At 47.8% G+C, this 20,816-nt stretch overlaps 1 protein-coding gene across 4 annotated transcripts in view; it reads left to right on the forward strand.

The window, feature by feature from the left end:
• uggt2 (UDP-glucose glycoprotein glucosyltransferase 2) overlaps positions 1 to 19,691 on the forward strand; it is a 46,870-nt gene extending 27,179 nt beyond the window's left edge. For 3 of the 4 annotated variants that reach the window (XM_035393744.1, XM_035393746.1, XM_035393747.1), the window contains 14 exons: positions 2,638 to 2,827; positions 3,381 to 3,539; positions 3,899 to 3,984; positions 5,725 to 5,809; positions 6,052 to 6,134; positions 6,401 to 6,424; positions 8,480 to 8,572; positions 9,470 to 9,554; positions 10,719 to 10,901; positions 11,343 to 11,503; positions 12,612 to 12,726; positions 13,786 to 13,902; positions 17,612 to 17,768; positions 18,250 to 19,691. In XM_035393744.1, coding sequence (XP_035249635.1) covers positions 2,638 to 2,827; positions 3,381 to 3,539; positions 3,899 to 3,984; positions 5,725 to 5,809; positions 6,052 to 6,134; positions 6,401 to 6,424; positions 8,480 to 8,572; positions 9,470 to 9,554; positions 10,719 to 10,901; positions 11,343 to 11,503; positions 12,612 to 12,726; positions 13,786 to 13,902; positions 17,612 to 17,768; positions 18,250 to 18,272 — 1,561 coding nt within the window. In that variant the 3' untranslated portion in view covers positions 18,273 to 19,691. The remainder of the gene's footprint in view (positions 1 to 2,637; positions 2,828 to 3,380; positions 3,540 to 3,898; positions 3,985 to 5,724; positions 5,810 to 6,051; positions 6,135 to 6,400; positions 6,425 to 8,479; positions 8,573 to 9,469; positions 9,555 to 10,718; positions 10,902 to 11,342; positions 11,504 to 12,611; positions 12,727 to 13,785; positions 13,903 to 17,611; positions 17,769 to 18,249) is intronic. The other variant, XM_035393745.1, reaches the window with a different exon arrangement.
• Positions 19,692 to 20,816: the final 1,125 nt, after the last annotated feature.

The following is a 20,816-nucleotide window of genomic DNA, read 5'->3' on the forward strand; positions in this document are numbered from 1 at the left end:
TCCAGTGTGAAACCCTGCCTGTATCCCCCCACAGGAAACCCTCCCCCTTCCTGTATCCCCCACAGGAAACCCTGCCCCTTCCTGTATCCCCCACAGGAAACCCTGCCCATTCCTGTATCCCCTCCCAGGAAACCCTGCTCCTTCCTGTATCCCCCCACAGGAAACCCTGCCCCTTCCTGTATCCCCCACAGGAAACCCTGTCCCTTCCTGTATCCCCCACAGGAAACCCTGCCCCTTCCTCTATCCCCCACAGGAAACCCTGCCCCTTCCTGTATCCCCCACAGGAAACCCTGCCCCTTCCTGTATCCCCCACAGGAAACCCTGCCCCTTCCTGTATCTCCCACAGGAAACCCTGCCCCTTCCTGTATCCCCCCACAGGAAACCCTGCCCCTTCCTGTATCCCCCACAGGAAACCCTGCCCCTTCCTGTATCCCCCACAGGAAACCCTGCCCCTTCCTGTATCCCTCACAGGAAACCCTGCCCCTTCCTGTATCCCCCCACAGGAAACCCTGCTCCTTCCTGTATCCCCCACAGGAAACCCTGCCCCTTTCTGTATCCCTCACAGGAAACCCTGCCCCTTCCTGTATCCCTCACAGGAAACCCTGCCCCTTCCTGTATCGCCCACAGAAAACCCTGCCCCTTCCTGTATCCCCCCACAGGAAACCCTGCCCCTTCCTATATCCCTCACAGGAAACCCTGCCCCTTCCTGTATCGCCCACAGGAAACCCTGCCCCTTCCTGTATCCCTCACAGGAAACCCTGCCCCTTCCTGTATCCCTCACAGGAAACCCTGCCCCTTCCTATATCGCCCACAGGAAACCCTGCCCCTTCCTGTATCACCCACAGGAAACCCTGCCCCTTCCTGAATCGCCCACAGGAAACTCTGTCCCATTGCCATAATAAGCGGAGCTTGTTCAGGGCTGCTCTCCTCGTTGGTAGCAGAGTGCTTTGGGTAATGCAGGGCAGTAGGGCTGTGGAGCTCTGCCAGAGTGTGCAGTGAACACAGCCAGTGCATTGATTCCCTTGCCTGTTTGTGTTTAAACGTGTCATCAGCCAAACCGGGGGGGTCTGGGCTATCGCACTCTTCCAGATACACATGAACCATGGAAATGAGTAATGTCTTTAGCACCAAAGCACTAGAAACCGCCACCGACCGCCTGCTTGTTTTTGTTAGCTTTTATCTGTGAGAAAAAGGCAAAAAAGACATTATTTATTGTCATGCGATTCATCTTTCTTGGCTGCATTAGCTGGAAGGTCAAAGCTAAGCATTAAGCCGACCTTGGGCAGTTGTAATAATGCAGGCACAATATAAATTCCACGCTCGTCGGAGGGATGCGAATTAAGAGGAGGTTGTTCCGCAGTTCCGCTCAGCTTGATACAGCCAATCACAGAGGCCCCTGAATAGCTTGGAATGACATTCAGCCGGTTACCGTGGCGAGAGGAGTTTTGGAATGATTCTTACCTGCTGCACTGTGGTCTGCAGTCAGAGTGTGTGGGAACTTGTGCTGGTAAACTCAGGAGATTAAACATGAAAGGGAACAAACAGCCGATATCTCCCCCGGCCAGCTTGCCTCCGTGGGTCAGTATCACTCTGAAAGGCTGCCGTTCTATCGGCAGCTGCCCTTACGTTTGACTAACAAATGAAAGCAAGAATGATTTTTTCTTTTTTTTTTTTACAGAAACACCGGGGAGTTCAGCAAACACTAAAAGTAACTCACGAAACTGAGTTTGTAACAAGTTTGTAAAAGCAAGGCTTGCATTTACTGGAGAGTTAAACTTAAAGTCAAATGCTTCTTGAATACAGGCAAAAGCTTTAAATGACAAAATGTATTGTTATTAGCGCTATTATTAGTATTATTAATGAAGCACTTTACAGTGAACTGGGGAAACTCAATCACCTCTCTCCACACTCACACTCTCACACTTCATACCAGAGCGTTAGCTTAGCTAGAGGGGGGTGGGGTGGGGGGGGGAGTTTGGGCCAGTTAAACTGGGGAATTATTTGGTGGCCCGGATAAGAAAGCAGTCATTAGAGCCGCCATTATCGGTGCCCTGGGGGACCCTGCAGCCAGTGGGATGAAGGCAGCCAGGATTTAATATTATATTAATAATCTTTTAATAATCTCTCTTGTTTCTTGCTTTAGACAGTGTATAAGATTGATTTAAAAGGTAATTAGGAGATTATGTAAGGACAGTGTGTCCCTGGGGGAAGGCTCTTAGAATAATGTTGAAGTGAAAGCAGGCCTCTCTAAGGAAATGGGGATTACTGTCTCATAATAGGCTGAGTTTTAAAATACTCTGCAGTCCTCTGCATCCTCATTTGTTACTCAAGTCACAGCCCTCGAGATCCAAGAACTGCTGGTTTTCCACCCTCCCTTTACCTGGGAGTCAGGTGTGAATACAGTCTGGCCAATCAGTAGCGCTAATTGTTCAGTGAATTACCTGGGGGAGAAGAAAACCATGGCCGGATTTGGATTTGAGGTCCAGATTTGAGTGTCCATTACTTAAGGGGTCAGACAGCTGGGTTTTCTCAACACCCTCTCTCTCTCTCTCTCTCTCTCTCTCTCTTTCTCTCTCTCCCTCTCACTCTCTCCTCTCTCTCTCCCTCTCACTCTCTCCTCCTCCTCCTCCTCTGCAGTTTCTACCGCTTCGTGCTAGAGTCGGACGTGGCGTTCCTGGCGAACAACACCCTTTCGGCCGGCCCCATGGCCCACTTCGCCGACATGCCCGAGTCGCCGCTGCTCACCCTCAACATGATCACCCCCGAGAACTGGATGGTGGAGGCGGTCCGGAGCTCCTACGACCTGGACAACATCCACCTGCAGGAGGTGCTCACACCCATATCTAACTCTGATCCACGTGCAGGAGGTGCTCACAGCCTAATCTCATTAGCCTTCTTAACTCTTATCACCCTGCAGGAGGTGCTGAATCCATACCAACCTGCATGACTGACTTGTTGTTGTTGACATGTGTTGGTTGTTGGTCATTTGGCTCTTTGCTTGATGGATTGGTTAGTCAATTGACTGGTTGATTCATTGATTGATTTAGTTGGTTGATCAATTGATTCATTAGTTGATATATTTGTTGGTTGATTGGATGCTGGTTGGTTACTATGTTACTTGGTTGCTTAGTTTGATGACAGATTGCTTAGTTGATTGATTTTAAATGCATTTAATCAATTCACTCACTAATTGTCGATATTTTGGTTTACAGTGATTAGCTAATTAGTTGTTCACAGTCAGTGTTTGTCAGCGATTGGTTTATTAGTTGATCCTGATCAGTGTTGATTAGTGATTGGTTAATTAGTTGATCCTGGTCAGGGCTGATTAGTGATTGTTTAATTAGATTGGTCAGTGGGCGACTCTGCGTCTGTCTCTCCAGGTGAGTGGCTCAGTGACTGCGGAGTACGAGCTGGAGTACCTGCTGCTGGAGGGGCACTGCTTTGACCTCTCCACGGGGCAGCCCCCCCGCGGCCTGCAGTTCATCCTGGGGACCAGGAACGACCCCCTGGTGCAGGACACCATCGTCATGGCAAACCTGGTAGGCTCCGCCTCCAGCCCCACCTTCCCATCCTCTAAAATGGGCACTTTCTTAAAGTTTTCCTTACATCAGTGTGCTTTTTGTGTAGGTGAGTTCAAAAGAAATATGTGCTTTTAAAAAGTGCTTTCACAGAGAAATATGTTCCTATTAGTTCATTATCTGGGTGCCACCAGTCCTTGTAGTACAATTGGAAGGGGGGTCCATAGTTTGAAAGTGAAAGTGAATGTAGCAGTTCTGTCCCCAGGGTAGTGTCTCCACCGTAGGTGTCTGCGCAGCTCCCAAAGCCTGTGTGCTTTCTGGGTGTGTGTTAAGCAGTGAATGTGATGGTGCGTCTGCTGTCGTTCTCCTTAATTCACCAGGGCTACTTCCAGCTGAAGGCCAACCCTGGGGCATGGGTGCTGAAGCTCAGAGAGGGCCGGTCTGAGGAGATCTACCAGATACTCGCGTGAGTCGCAGCTGTCCGGCTGACCCGTCTTTCCGGAACTTTACATGCTCTTCCTGTCTCTGGATATCAACATTATGTCACTTTCTGCGTTAAGTAGACTGTACGGCTGGGATGTTTTGGCTGTAGTGTTCTTGCAGTGACTCAGTTGTTCATGCACTGCACAGCCCTTTCTGCTGTATATATTGTCCTGGTTGCGTATGTGCCAGTCTGATTCGCTCGAGGCAAGAGTGACATCGCTATGGAAACAGTGGGTCCAGTGAGTTTCCGGAGGGAAAATAGCCTCTGTGTGTCCTACAGCTCACACGCTCCCCTCTCCCCTAAAATGTGTCGAGGACTCCTGTCCTCTCCCTTAATCTGTTCTCCTCTCCCTCCCTCTCTTCTCACATCCCTCTCTCCCTTCCCCTCCCTTCTCCTCCCCCTTCTCTTCTTTTCTCTTCCCGTCCTCTGTCCTCTGCTCCTAAATCTAATTTGTGGGGACCGAGTCCTTCCCTGAGTCTTTGGGGATGTGATTAGACTGCAGTGCACCTGCTGTCTGTGTTTGAGCCTGAAGTGATGTGCTCTGTGTACTGCTCCCTCTCTATATGTGGCTGCACTAAGCAGAGCTGAGAAGCAGGAAACTGCATTTTAGAGTCCTCTGCAGCGTGAGCTCTTCAACACTTAGTTATTCCACAGAGGTACATGATAAATGCACATGTCATTCCATGTTTTTCACCTTGGAATAGTAGTAGTGAACATGCCCATGTACACTCACACTCACAGGCTCACACGCACACTTGACTTGACTGGTGGAACAACGCGGTCGTACTACCCCTCGCTTACCTGTCCAGGTGAGCACTGCTCTGGGCTGCCCCGCCCCCACCCCCACCCCCATCCCCGCCCCTCTCCCTCACAGGTGTGGCTTCAGTCTCAGACACCAGCTCTAAACACCATGAGTACGGTCATATAACCTCAGCGAACCGTGCGTTTGGCTGTGGTAGGCAGATATGGCTCCCATTGAGAGCAGGGAAATGTGGCTGGAGATGAATGGAGACATTGCTTAGCCCCTGGCCGCAGTCCCAGAATGCACTGCCAGGCTGGATATGTATTGTGTTGGTGTTTACTCGTTTGCCACACTGGTGGTTGGGGAGCGCAGTCTCGACTTTTTGCCTCACGCTCCAGCCTGGACAGATGAGCTCGGCTGAGTCATGCTCCCAGAATCCTTTGCGTCACTTGCGCTCACAAATGCCTAGACGGGGGCTTGAAACGAGCATTGTCCTTTAATCAGACGTTTGTGGCTGTTTACTGGGCTCAGCCTGAGAGGCAGCTAGAGAGGAAAGTGTCTCGCAGCTTCTCTGGCAGGTTTATGTGTCACCTGGGCACGATGTCCTGGCAGTTAGTAATTATTCAAGGCGAAAGGAAGGCGTGTGTGTGTGTGTGTGTGTGTGAGTGAGAGAGAGAGAGAGAAACTGTGTGTGTGTGTGTGGGTGTGAGAGAGAGAGAGAGAGACTGTGTGTGCGTATGCGCGTGTGTGTGTGTTCCGTACATTTCTGTGATAATGCTCTTTAACATTCTTATCACAAGTTCTGATAACCATATTGAAGCTTTTTACTGGTCCAGCCATTAAAATATCTCATTTAAGTCCCCTACTGCTTCACTTTCTTACTGAGAATAACAAAATCTGAAAACAGTTATCCATCATTCACTCTTTCTCTGTATTTTCTCTCTTTTTCTCCCTCTCTCCTCTCTCTCTCTCTCTCGCAGGCATGATGGTACAGACTCCTCAGCAGAGGCGGGTGATGTCATTGTTGTGCTCAATAGTTTCCTCAGCAAAATCATCAAAGTCAGGGTAGGCATGGATGTAACATTCTGGGCCTTTGTAGCATCTTTTACAAGCCTGTTGTTGATTTATTATTATTATTATTATTATTGATCAAATGGTAAATGGTATAAAAAGAAATTTAATTCGTTTATTCGTTTGCTTTATTTCTTTAATTTGAACTGACCATGTGACTAATTTGGCTGCATCCTGTAAGTGTGCTTGTGTGTATGAGCCCCTGTTTCATACTGGGGGGTGCGTCTCTTTCACAGGTGCAGAAAAAGGCTGACAAACTGAGTGAGGATCTCCTTAGCGACGGTACAGAGAGCAAAGGACTTTGGGAATCCATAACAAGGTAATCACCTAAAGAACACAGTCTTCCAATTGATATCTGCACAATCGTAGTACACCAGAGTCAAAAAGTGCGCCTGCACAGACATATTCATGTCACAATCATTTAACTTTGTATGGGTGTGTGTGTGTACGTGTGTGTGTGTGTGCATGTGCTTGGGGGTGTGCATGCGTGTGTATGTATGTGTGTGTATGTGTGCATGCATGTTCACACACTCTCTTAACTTTGTTACTTGTCTGCTTCTCGCCACCTGCTCACCTTATGTGAAGGGTGTGGAAATCTGTGGAAAGAAGGTAGGAAGTCTCTCTAACTAGATTGCTGTGTCTTCATTGGCTGTCTCTATTCTGTGTGTTCATTGGCTGTCTGTTCAGTTTCACATCAGTTTGTAAAACACTCACCCTTTTCTGCATGATAAATGTCTACTATGTTTAATTTTGGCTGTTCTACACATTTGATGCAAAGACATTTCCTCTGTCCTGTTTCACCAGTATTAAGTGTGCAGCCATTTTGTTTCCCGCAGAATGCAAGATGTTTTGTGTGCTTTCCTTGTGTCACGATAAATACCTTCCTCTTTTACCTCTATTTGGCATTTATTTCTATCCTCAGCTTTTTGTTTGAGGGTACATGGATGATATGTAATGATTATGCTGACCAGGAAAATTTAATTTCCACAAAACAATTTCAGGAAACTTTTCGTGACATTATACAAAAACATAAAACAAATTTTCTTTCTTATTCATACAAATTAGAAAGACAGTGTGCCCTTGTGGTTTAAGGGTGTAACAGGGAATGCCGCTTTACTCACATGTAATACCGCATACTACGGTTGCATATGTGATGATACTCTTTTACGCTATTATTTAAAATCGCAGTAGCAGCTGGGTTAAGTAAGTGTTTTGCTGTAAACGATTGCTCCTGGTTATGTAGGTTAGGAAGCAGCACTGTGGACGTATTTCATCGGGCTAATAGGCCTTAAGAAGGGCTCTGTACTCATGCAGAGTCAGGCCTGAGGACAGCTTTGAGCTGCTCAACCAGCAGCTCCCACCATTCAGGGACGTCAAGGCAGAAATCCCACCAATCAGAATGCTTTCCAGCCGACTTGGGAGGGGTTCACTCGGAAGAGAATCTGTGCAAGGTGGATGGATGCGGCTGTCATAGTAATGGATGGGGCTGTCATAGAAACAAACCCCCACCCTGCTGTCTCAGCTCCCTTATCTCAGGGTCCACACCTTGGTCACATGCCAAGTGACAGCGACCCCCCAGAATCAGTCTGCCATGACGAGAGAACCGACTTCCGTGCTGTGCCACAGCAACAGTCCTAACACACTCCCTATGGGCAGGGGGGATGGTGTAACTGCTGCGTGTTTGACTGTTTGAAAATGTTTCATTAAATAAGAAAATAATTAAATTAGACTCAGAACAGAGTAGTAGTGGAAATTTGGAGTGGAAATGGAAGTGATTTCATAGTCTAACGGTAGAGACTGGAGGAGTATGCGTAGAGTCACCCCGATGTTTGTGAACTCTTTTCTTTGGTGTACGCAATCAAACGGGGACTAGCTGCTGGAGTGGTTCGGTCGGTATAGCCTCATAGCTAACTACTCGACCATGCCTTGATGCTGCTTTACGAGCCCCTAGTTACACAAATGCAGCATGGCAGGCTCAGCAGCCATTGGCAGGTGTGCTGCTGGCTGCCTGAATAGGCGTCTCCTCGAATGTAGACCCTGTGATGTGGTGCATTTAATACTGTTATAGTGGTGCAATCGGTGTGATATATGTAGCTATGTTGGTTGTTGTATACAGTCTGAAATGTCATTGTATTATGTCATTGTCATTGAGGGGCGACATAGCTCAGGAGGTAAGAGCGGTTGTCTGGCATTCGGAGGGTTGCCGGTTCGATCCCCGCCCTGGGCGTGTCGTAGTGTCCCTGAGCAAGACACCTAACCCCTAACTGCTCTGGTGAATGCGAGGCATCAATTGTAAAGCGCTTTGGATAAAAGCGCTATATAAATGCAGTCCATTTACCATTATGATAGACTGTGTGGTGTATGTAATTGTGTTGTGTGAGTATGATCATGGTGTGTGTCACAGGGTCGTTGTATGAAGATGTATGTAACCGTTGTGTATTGGATTGTTTGATAACTGTGTTGTATTGTCATGTAATTTTACTGTATTGGATTGTAGCGTAATTGTGTTGTATTGTGTAATGTGTGTGATTCTGCTGTGTAATGTGTGTTATTATGCTGAGTTGTGTGATGTGTGTGATGTATGCTCTGTTGTGTAATGTGTGTAATTGTGTTGTATTGTGTGATGTGTGTTATTTTGCTGAGTTGTGTGATGTCCTCCCACAGTCTGACCGGTGGGAGGTCAGAAGACGGGCAGAAGAAGGACGTGTTGAACATCTTCTCGCTGGCCTCGGGCCATCTGTACGAGCGCTTCCTGAGGTGAGGCGCCCACACGCGCGTCAGTCTGCTGACCCCTGCTAACCCCGCCCTCTCCTCCTCTACCTCCTCTCTGTTTCCTCTGAACACCCTCTTCCCTCTCTCCATTTCTATCACTGCCTCTCCTTCTCTACCTCCTCTCTGTTTCCTCTGAACACCCTCTTCCCTCTCTCCATTTCTATCACTGCCTCTCCTTCTCTACCTCCTCTCTGTTTCCTCTGAACACCCTCTTCCCTCTCTCCATTTCTATCACTGCCTCTCCTTCTCTACCTCCTCTCTGTTTCCTCTGAACACCCTCTTCCCTCTCTCCATTTCTATCACTGCCTCTCCTTCTCTACCTCCTCTGTTTCCTCTGAACACCCTCTTCCCTCTCTCCATTTCTATCACTGCCTCTCCTTCTCTACCTCCTCTCTGTTTCCTCTGAACACTCACGCCCTCTTCCCTCTCTCCATTTTTACTGCTGCCTCTCCTTCTCTACCTCCTCTCTGTTTCCTCTGAACGCCCTCTTCCCTCTCTCCATTTCTATCACTGCCTCTCCTTCTCTACCTCCTCTCTGTTTCCTCTGAACGCTCACACCCTCTTCCCTCTCTCCATTTTTACCGCTGCCTCTCCTGCTCTCTTCATTTTGTTCAATTGTGTTGAACAATTGACCAGTTAAAGGTATATGCTTGTCATCATTATCATAGACAGTAGCAATGCTTAGTACTTACACAGAACATCCTGTAACAGCAGGAGGTAGTCGTCAGTATCGTCACAGGCTGTGGCAGAAGTCTGCATATTCTGTATTGCCTAATTCACACACTTTGTCTTTCCCTCTCTCTGTCACCCTTCCTCCCTCCCTCACCGCCTCTCTTTCTTTCTCCCTCCCTCCCTCTCTTTCTCTCTCCGTGTGTGTTCCAGAATAATGATGCTCTCTGTGCTGAAGCACACCAAAACGCCTGTCAAGTTCTGGTTCCTCAAGAACTACCTCTCCCCTTCCTTCAAGGTAATAAATTCTCTGCACGGCACCCACCCCACACTTCCCTCCCCCTGCCCCCCCAGTCCCCCGCAGTACCTCCCTGCTCGCAGGAGCAGATCAGGTGGTGGTTTTTTTTGGCGTAGATAGATAAAAGGATGGTGGGGTGTGCTATTTCTCTCTCTGTTCGTCCCGCTCTCCTCATCGGCCAGAGCCGAAACACGGGCACCCAGCGCACCCTACGCACGCAAGTCAGGAACAGCAGACCCAGACCCAGGGCCAGAGGGGGAGGGGGCAACTGTTTCTGGAACAGTCCGTTTGATAAGAATGCTTTCCTAGGTGCTTGTACGTCGCTTTGGATAAAAGCGTCTGCCAAATAAATGTAATGTAATGTAATGCTTGCAAGCTGGGACAAAATGAGGGGGGAGCATTAAGCAACCAGAGAGAATTTCAGAAGAGACAACAGTAAATAGAGCGTACAGGTTATTCAACGTGTCTCTCATCCGCTCGTCTGGGGGGCGTGGGGGGGTGGGGGGGTGGGGGGGGGGGGGTAGAACCAAAACGGGCTGCTATTGATAAAACTGTTGTATTTTAGGCATCTGGTCTCTATTGGCCAGCTGTGCTGAGCTCAGTGTTGATAATTGCTTCTCCATGCAGAAGTAGGGTTCGGTCTCCAGTCGCTGCCTCTGATTGGCTCTGGAGGATATGCTGGAGCTCACGGTGGCTTTTTTTAAAGTGGTGTTGCCTGTCCCCGGAACTTGAGAAATGAAGTTCTGAAGATGATTTCTCCTCTCTCCTCGGGCAAGTCTGGGCCTGGGGACAAACACGCGCTCCCCTCCACGCAAGGGAGGCCCTCACACTGAGGAGTGTCCACATTTGGACACATTTTGAGATCTGTCTGGTTTCTTGTTGATTTCTTCTTTTCTCCACTGTCATGCACATGGATGTGTGCGTTGCATTGCAAGTTATTAAGCTCTGTAATTCACCCTTATTTCAGTCAGACATGAGCTCACTCCCTTTCTGCCTTTCTCTCTGTTTCCTGCTCTCTCTCCCTCCCCTCTCTCTCTCTTTCTCCCACTCTCTCTCCCTCCCTCCCTCTCTCTCTTCCTCCCTTTCTCTCCCCCTCCCCTCTCCCTCTCTCTCCCTCCCTTTCTCTCCCCCCTCTCCCTCCCTCCCTCCTCCCTCTCTGTGCAGGAGTCCATCCCCCGCATGGCTGAGTCCTATGGCTTCAGATATGAGCTGGTTCAGTATAAGTGGCCTCGCTGGCTGCACCAGCAGACGGAGAAGCAGCGCACCATCTGGGGCTACAAGATCCTCTTCCTGGACGTGCTGTTCCCGCTGGCCGTCGACAAGATCATCTTCGTGGACGCCGACCAGGTGACCCCAGGGGGGTGGAATTGGTCTAAACTGGGGGTGGGGGGGGGACCCTTGTTCGTTGCCGTGGGCCGCTCTCACTCGACACCGCAAAGTTTCCTCCCCCATCCACAGCCACGCGTGAAAGCAATTGCGGTTTTTTTTCGCTGATTTTGAACGAAAGGCTTGCATTCCACCAGCTGAGTTACTGGCACAGGCACATACTGTTAGCTTGAGCATGATGTTTATTTGATGCAGTGGACATATTTCACCCGACTGGAGAGAAAATCTGGAGACGTACACATCAATCAACCGCACAACTGTGCCGCACATTTTTACAGCGAATAATATCACATAATTTCATATCCCTGCTCACCATAAATCACTGCGTGTTTGGTGTCCTTTGCAGAGGCGATTGGGTGTTGTTAGTGCCAGCGTGTTGAGCCGGTCTCTCTCTCTGCTCAGATTGTGAGGGCGGACCTCACTGAACTCAGGGACCTGGATTTGGAGGGCGCCCCCTATGGGTACACCCCCTTCTGCGACAGCCGGAAAGAGATGGACGGCTACCGCTTCTGGAAATCCGGGTACTGGGCCTCCCACCTGGGGAACAGGAAATACCATATAAGGTAATGCTGACTCTGAGCACCTTTGGCATGTGTAACACTGAAACGGCTTGGCCTGTAGATCTGCTGCATCATCTGCATAGTCACTCAGCCAAAACTCAAAACGGCTGTCATTTATTGAAAATTTCAAGAAAAAATGAATAATCATTGGGATATGTTCCTGAGGTGAGTTTTATTTTGGAGCACTTTGTCGAACAGGGAAGGTCAGAAGTGTGCTGCTGTTTTAAGCATGCATAGTGTCAGCTTGTGTAGACCGGCGTGCAGTGTAACCGGCCGTTACCAGGCCAACGCCGCCGCCCGTCACACGGCCTCCTGGCACGCGGCTCTCCTGCCGTGAGAAACGCACCAGCCTATCGCCCGGCCCCGAGCCCACACCAGAGAGCGTGGACGCCGTGGAGCAAGGCCTGCTGGGAAATGTGGATCGTTTTATTGAACTCCTTCCCATTGTGTAGCCACACGCTGAGCACACAGGTCTGATAAAGGGGGCGTGGGCAGGGGGGTAGGCAGGGGGTGTGCAGGGGGGTAGGCAGGGGGTAGGCAGGGTGGTAGACGGGGGGGGTGGGGTGGGGGTGTTGACTCCGCAGGCTTTGTGTTCTGTGTCTGACTCTCCGGAATAGTCTCTGTCTTCTGATGTTACCAACGGTTCTTTGGATATGGATATTTAAACTGCTGTGGGCTGTGGGTTTGGACCGGCTTTACTTGAAAGGCAGTCTTGGAGAAATGCAGTCCAGGTTTTCTCTTGGAAGTGGAGTACTGGGGAGCTCAGAGCGGTGGAATAAGCCAGCAGTGTTTGTCCCTTGGCTCCCCTTGCTGCTGACGTTCCAACCAACCAAAACTCTTTTCTCATTTATTCCAGTTAACTCCATTCACAGGGTGTGGCCTTTCTTTTGTTTTTGCCTAAAAACATGTTTTTGAGTCTGTTTTGGGACATATCGCAGGGCTGTACAGCTAATGAACTAATTGGACCAATTCAGCATGTGTGATTGGATGGAGCACAAACTGGAACAGCTGACTGTGCTGCAGAGCGGCCCTCCTGGAGCTGGGTTTGGCGCCCCCTGGCGCTGCTTGCAGTAACTACAGCCTGTGTCCTGCGCTGTGTCCTGTGCTCCAGTGCTCTGTACGTGGTGGACCTGAAGAAGTTCCGGAAGATCGCTGCCGGGGACCGGCTGCGTGGGCAGTACCAGGCCCTGAGCCAGGACCCCAACAGCCTGTCCAACCTGGACCAGGTGAGACCGCAGATCCTTCCTCTCTATAATCCTTTCCTCTCTGTCTCTCCCTCTCCTTTCCCCTTCCCCTGCCTCTCTCTGTCACCTCTCCCTCCCTCCCCCTCCCCCTCCCCCATATTGATCATTCACCCTTGTGATTGGTTTCCAGTAACTCTGGTGGGGTCCTGAAGAAAACATCCTCACGTCCAAATACAGCGTCGGTATTAAAATTCCACCACTGCAAAGTAAAAGACCTTTTTAAAGCCAGCCCATTTAATCACTGCCATAAATCTTAAACTCTTTAATTATCAGCCACTTTTTTTGGGAGGTGCGGGACGCTGAAATTGCCGGCATGTTTATATATTCCAGCTATAAATGTGCCTCCCTGACAGATGATTTCTTAGATTTAAGTTTAATAATAATTCCACTATGGCTGTAAGTGGCTTTCGAATATTTCACAAAGTGCTGAGTGCATACAAACTGAGCTATTCCAGTTTCAGTGCAGTTTTACATTCATTAATGTCCCAGTACCTGCTCTTCTGGTGTACTTCTGGTGGCTCGGATGGGTCAGTTTCTGACCTCTAGGCCCTGTGGCCTGTGATTTCTCAGAGTAATAATACAGGGCACATATTAAAGTAAAACGTTTTAATAATAATGTAAGAAAGTTTTACGATGTGAAAAGGCCGGTGTGATATTGCCAACTGCCTTTGGAGCATCCAGCAGCTGTGTTTATCCCACTCAGGAGTTCCCGAGAGTCAGTGCCTCTGTTCCTCTGTTTCATGGCCTGGCTAACTGTAGTGTGTATGTACAGCTCTACATGGGAAAGCAAGACTTATATGAGATTTCACTTACTAACTAAATAATGTCCCCTTGCTCTACTGGTAGAAATATGAGCCTGATGAAATTTTGTGTCTGAATTCTTCCTTTGTAACCATGAAATTTGACATCTGGAAGTTTAGTTGCCTTTCTCTAAGTTCTCCTGTTCTCCTGTGGTGTCCGTGTTCTTACGGGGTGGTCTTGTGGGTTTTGGTAAGACTGCGATCACTGCTCACTGGTGCTGTTTCTCCTCTCTCACTGCAGGACCTCCCCAACAACATGATCCACCAGGTGGCGATAAAGTCCCTGCCTCAGGAGTGGCTGTGGTGCGAGACCTGGTGTGACGACACATCGAAGGCCAAAGCCAAGACCATCGACCTGGTCAGTATACCTTAGCCAAGACCATCGACCTGGTCAGTATACCTTAGCCAAGGCCATCAACCTGGTCAGTATACCTTAGCCAAGACCATCGACCTAGTCAGTATACCTTAGCCAAGGCCATCAACCTGGTCAGTATACCTTAGCCAAGACCATCGACCTGGTCAGTATACCTTAGCCAAGACCATCGACCTGGTCAGTATACCTTAGCCAAGACCATCGACCTGGTCAGTATACCTTAGCTAAGACCATCGACCTGGTCAGTATACCTTAGCCAAGGCCATCAACCTGGTCAGTATACCTTAGCCAAGACCATCGACCTAGTCAGTATACTGTAGCCAAACCATTAACCTGGTCAGTATATCATAGCCAAGATCATTGACCTGGTCAGTATATCACAGCCAAGACCATTGACCTGGTCAGTATATCACAGCCAAGACCATTGACCTGGTCAGTATACCGCAGCTAAGAGCATCAACCTGGTCAGTATAAAGCAGCCAAGACCATCAACCTGGTCAGTATACCATAGCCAAGACCGTTGACCTGGTCAGAGCAACACGCGGTCCAGTCAACCATATGTCATCCTAATCAGTACAATACACACATTGTTCAATCAGCCAGACATTAGTCTGGTCAGTAAACATGGACTGTTCAACATGTGTTATGTTGTTTCATAATTTTTTCCTTAAACTATTAAGATAATGTACGTCTGGCTCATTAGCGTTGGCTTTGTCTTTTAATTCTTCATCATCTACCAGATGGTTAGTTTTATTGCCCATGTGTCCTAACTTTCACCATTTAGGAGCCTATTGATTCTCCTAAACCTTTAATTTGACCAGTAAAATAATTTTGTTGCCTTTTTTATGTAATTGTCTACAATAAGCACAATGTGAACATGGGACTTTTATTCTTCATGCCATGCATCGCTATTTCTGACATAATGTGGCTTTAGAGGGAAAATAATGTTTTTGAACATGAAAAGCACCTAATTAAGAAAAATCAGTTTGTTATAATTCTCGGATTGCAATTGTGGTTTGGGAACCCCTGGACTAGCAGACACTTTAATTGTGGTCTCACTTTCACTTGAGCACACCTAGGTAGTGTAGCACTCCTTACGTAGAAACTAATTTTAAATCAAAATTTAAATAAACCAAGCAAAAGGCATGGAAAACAGGTTGACATTCGACGGTGTGCCTTAGATTGATGGGTGTGCTGCCTTTGGGTTTGGCGGTCAGTGAGGGATGACGGGAGCCTCCCGTTAAAGCGATTCCGCCTCAGCCTGCGGGCAGGACTGCCGGAGCCGCCGCCGATGTGGGGATCCCTGATTTTCTCCGACTCGCCGCACGGCGCGTCACCCCAGGCTGCGTGCTCCGCAGACGCACCCCGCAGCCGGGGGACGGGTGTCGGCCGTCTGCACGCGCCGATGTGCGGTCATAGTGAACAGCTGCTCCGGTTAGCGCTGCTGGAGTCGCCCCAGGGTTACTCATCATCATTGCAGCCCTGATGCTGGGCGACGTGCAGTTTTATACAGTATCTCTCAGCACAGCTCCTCCACGTGGACAGGCGGGATGTTCTCGCTGAAGAGATTTGGGTGATGTGCGGTGCTCTGCTTCACCGTGACCAAGCCCCTTCCCAGCTTGAAAGCAATCATCTGCTTTTCTGCAGACTTCCCTGTGACACCCTGTGATGTCATACCTGATATCTGTGATGTCATCCCTGCTCAAACAGGACCGTGGCAGCACGCTGTGTGCTGAAGCTGTAGGGCGGGAAGGGGGGTGTATGGGGGGGTGTGGGATAAGACTCTTTTTAACACCCCTCCTCATGTCCCTGCCAGACATCACATCCCTTAGGCAATCGCACCTTGCTGCCAGGAATAGAGCATTCATTTACACCATTTCCTGTTTCCTGTCTCTTCCCTGGGAGGTGGGCTGTGCCCGTGTCACCAGGGAGACGCCTCATCGCTGTCTGTGTGTGAAAGTCGCACTTGTTCTGCAGACCAAACTGACAAACACCACTTTGGCAGCCCAAATCATAAACATTTCAGTCTCTTGAGTTATGCTTTGCTTGACAATCCCACCTGCCTGTGTATATATGCATTAAAAATTTTATTATCCAATTATCAAAATACATTCTGGGTGCAGTTACATGATGGTATAAGTCCGATATTAGTCATTACGCTGGGTATATGGAATGCATTTCTTTGTTCTTAAGAAATAAAATGAATTAAGTTTATTTAACCCAAAGGCCATAATTGTATTATTATAATAATAATATATTTTAATTAATTTTGTATAGAAATGAGGAATCGGGTTGGCAAATTGACCAAAATAAAGATGGCTGCCCTGCCAGTGAATGAAGCCCAGTCCCTGTACTCTGGGATGAAGCCAGAGATTGTGGTTCTCTTTCAGAGAACAAATAAATCCATTAAAATTTTATTGTTTGAGGGCATGAGCTGCAGTAAATAAGTGATGTTATTTATTGCTTAAGAGTATTGGAATGATTTTATTAAGTTCTATTAAGGGAAGAGGTGTGTTTTCTCAGTGTTTGAATATCCAGGAATATTAATAAATGGGAAAGCGTTGTCTCTGTGAAAAATTAAAATCATATGCCATACAACATGGAATTATTCAACACAACCATCAGAAACCAACCAGTACTTGTTCTAGTACTGAACAAATGCTACCCATAACTCAAAGACTTTTGTGGGAAATTGGCTTTACTTTTATTTTCAAGAAGTCATAACCTAGTTTTACTTTCAAGTCATAACCATAAGTAATACTGACAGATAACATAGAGTTTCACTTTAGGATATTGTAAAAGGAATGACAGATTTCTTTTAGACCCAGTAGTTAGTTACTCAGCCCTGTGCTCTTTGCATTGAAATTTGTCTCTTCCGACTATTGAAGCCAAAGTATTGAGTAGTTGTGTGCAGGTTGTGAGTCGGATGTGAGTAGGTTGTGGTGCGTTTGCCGTTCCCATGCAGTGTAATAACCCCAGGTTGTGAGCAGGTTGTGAGTAGGTTGCCTGTAGGGTGTGAGCAGGTGCGTTTGCTGTTCCCATGCAGTGTAATAATACCAGGTTGTGAGCAGGTTGCCTGTAGGGTGTGAGCAGGTGCGTTTGCTGTTCCCATGCAGTGTAATAACCCTAGGTTGTGAGCAGGTTGTGAGTAGGTTGCCTGTAGGGTGTGAGCAGGTGCGTTTGCTGTTCCCATGCAGTGTAATAATCCCAGGTTGTGAGCAGGTTGTGAGTAGGTTGCCTGTAGGGTGTGAGCAGGTGCGTTTGCTGTTCCCATGCAGTGTAATAACCCCAAGTTGTGAGCAGGTTGTGAGTAGGTTGCCTGTAGGGTGTGAGCAGGTGCGTTTTCTGTTCCCATGCAGTGTAATAACCCCAGGTTGTGAGCAGGTTGTGAGTAGGTTGCCTGTAGGGTGTGAGCAGGTGCGTTTGCTGTTCCCATGCAGTGTAATAACCCTAGGTTGTGAGCAGGTTGTGAGCAGGTTGTGAGTAGGTTGCCTGTAGGGTGTGAGCAGGTGCGTTTGCTGTTCCCATGCAGTGTAATAACCCCAGGTTGTGAGCAGGTTGTGAGTAGGTTGCCTGTAGGGTGTGAGCAGGTGCGTTTACTGTTCCCATGCAGTGTAATGACCCCAGGTTGTGAGCAGGTTGTGAGTAGGTTGCCTGTAGGGTGTGAGCAGGTGCGTTTGCTGTTCCCATGCAGTGTAATAACCCCAGGACTAAGGAGCCGAAGCTGACCGCGGCAGTGAGGATCGTGCCGGAGTGGGCGGAGTACGACAGAGCCGTAAAGCGCCTGCTAAAGAGCGTCCAGGACGCCGCAGAGGCCAAAGGTCATCCTTCATCAGCGCCACACAAAGAAGGTCAGTTGGGCCATTACCCAATGAACACACCATTAGGTATGCCACACAGTGTATCATAACCCTCTCATCTACATGAGCACTGTGCCCTACCCCCGTATCCTGTTATATAGTAGCTGCTCCCATCCAGAGCCAGAGACATAAGTGCACACAAACAGGCTTGGGCACTGAAGACCTAATGCCAGGTCATTGCAGCCACAGCCAATAGGAGCCTTTACAAGGACACGCCTGTTAAACTACACCTCTTACCTGTGTCCTCCTCCAGCTATGGCCATAAAGCTTCTAGACAAAGGTTTGGAACTTGTCTGCATTCTTCTGAATGTTAAGGCCTGCCCGAAGGTCTGGTTGGCAGTTTAGAAGAAAGAGCACATTGTTTGTCTCTCAGTGAGTCGTAGAGTTTTTATATGCTGGCAGTGCAGTTGGATTAGCTGGGAAAAAAAGTTATTTATTCAGGTTTTTTTTTTTTCTTCCCCTGCCTCGACAGGCTTGCGGCGTGACGAACTTTAGCAGCCGTCTCTGGTCAAGCCGAACAGGGAACAGCGCGATGTTGCACTTTATCCTTCAGTGGATAGCCTCAAGACTGAAGACCGAAGATTTCTGCTTCTGTTAAAAAAAAAAGAAAAAGGAAAAAAAAGACACACAAACATTGCCAAGAAGTATTAATCACAGAGTTTCAAAGATGTATATGTGCAAGAGAAATACTTACATGTTTTGTTACAGGTTTAATAGTTTTCTAAATAAAGGGAGTACTTTATTGGGGGCAGCACTGTGCTTTAACCCTTTCCTGGCTGATCAAAGCCGGGGACAGAGGTTTAGGAGCAGGAGAGGGGGTGATGTGGACAGTCTGTGGACTGCAGTGCCCACAGAGCATGAACAGGCTGCGTCTGTCTATCTGTCTGTCTGTCTGTCTGTCTCTGTCTCACAACCAGAACAAAGACATTTATTGCACTGATACAGCAAATGGGACAGGTAGCCGGTCCTCTTCGTTTCCACGGCAACAAGACCCTTTACCAAATTGAAGTGACTGATTGAGGGCATCAAAATGTTGTTGTGGGGGGTGGGGTAATGGTGGGGCTGATGGGAAAGAGGGATGTCAGTGCATTTAAACTTGTCTATGTTAGGTTTATTTATTTTTCGTTATATATATTTTTTGTCATTTTAAATCCTGTGCCAGTACAGTGATTGATCTTTCCCTTCTGTCACAGCTGAACTGTCTTCAACATGTGTCTGCTGGAGCAGCCAAGTTACTGACATTATTACAGACATACGTACTTTATGCAGCTGACATTCATAATGTCAGGAGAAGAAAATCATATTTTTACGCCCTCAAGGCTGTGGTCCAGCAAGGCTTTGGCGAGTGGTACTGGTGGGTGGTCTACCAATCAGTGACACAGGCAAACCGAAAAAACTGACCCTTCTGGTGACACTGAAACACTACGGGGCCGTGTAGTGAGTCTGATTTAACATGATCATTCTGAGTCTCTCTCTCTTTACCAGGGAGGGGGGAAAATCTTGCCATTGCAAATTGTCACATATAAGAGGAAGACAATCCTTAAGTGTATACCAAAACCTTTACAAGTCTAAAGGTTGTTTAATTCTTATGTTCCAACCTAATTTCGAAGGAGCTCATTCCATGTGTAGCGTGTGCAGCTAGGACAGCTACGATCAGGCATTCCAATATTGTGGGGAAGTACTAAATAATAGTGATGATAATAATAAAGAGCAGGACCAGTCGCTTTTTACGCACAGACGATCTCTTCAGTGAGGTGGAGTATGCTGATGCATGCCAGCCATTTCCATGTCCCATTGTAAGATTGCAGAATTGGAACAGATGCTGTAGTTTGATACTTTTGTGCATTTTAATTGCCTTGAAGTCTAAGGAATTGTGTTTTCTCAGGAATAAAATGTATGGATTCTGTGCTGCTATTTTTTGGGTGTTTATTTAACATGTAACCAAGGAAGTCTCACTTATTGAAATCCCTTTTCCATCAGATGAGAAAGAAGATAGTGGTGTACAGTACTGGGCTCAAAGACTGACTGCACTGTCTAATATTCAGTGCTTATGTTTTACTCTGGGTTGTGGATACAGTCCAATCACTGAATTCACAGCTATTGAAAATGAAACCCAGGTATGAAGGTGTTCTCATCTCTGTTTAACAGCTCAGTGGAGCCCTTCAGATCCACTTCCTGCTGAACATGCTCAGTTCACAATGTGGTGAGTTGTTACTGAGCATGCTCGAAGACATCCTTGATTTTCTTTCTCCCTGTGCACTGAGCATGCTCAGTATCAACTCATCCCACCAAACCACTGGCAGATGTATTGGAGGTTTTATAGCTATAGAAACATTACTGCAGCCTCAGCAGTGGTGGCACACTGTCAGAACTCCCAGTTCAGACAGTTTTGATTAAGTTCTGATTAGATTCTGCATAAATAGACCATTACTTAATATTCTGTTTTACAATGTTTATATAAAAAATAGCTTATGTGTTCAAAATAGTAATTAGCAGTTAACTCTAATTTCATTCTTTCTGAGAAAAGTCTTTGCATTGATTGAATCACATCCTAATTTCTCAATTCTGCGCCTGCGAGTATGATTTCCTATGCATTACTGGAAGGATGTGTGGTTGTGGGTGGCACGGTGGTGCTGGGGATAGCACTGTTGCCTCACAGCAAGAAGGTCCTGGGGCCTGGGCCGTTCTGTGTGGAGTTTGCGTGCTCTCCTTGTCTGCGTGGTACTTCGGTTTCCTCCCACAGTCCAATGACATGCAGGTTAGGCTAATTGGAGATTGTAAATTGCCCGTCGGTATGAGTGTGTGAGTGAATGTTGTGTATACCCTGTGACTTGCCCAGTGCACGCTGGGATTGGCTCCAGCACCCCCTGCAACCTTGGCCAGGGGTAAGCGGGTGTGGATTTGTGGTTGTGACTGACCTGAGCATCATTCCGCAGTGTGGATCTCACAGTATGGGTGCTTCTGCAGTTTCAATCTTCACAAGCAGGCCAAGGAACAGGGCTGTGTGTAATCGGCAGGGCTGTGTGTGATGAGCAGGGC

The sequence above is a fragment of the Anguilla anguilla genome, chromosome 15, assembly GCF_013347855.1.
Source record: "Anguilla anguilla isolate fAngAng1 chromosome 15, fAngAng1.pri, whole genome shotgun sequence".
Taxonomy (NCBI): domain Eukaryota; kingdom Metazoa; phylum Chordata; class Actinopteri; order Anguilliformes; family Anguillidae; genus Anguilla; species Anguilla anguilla.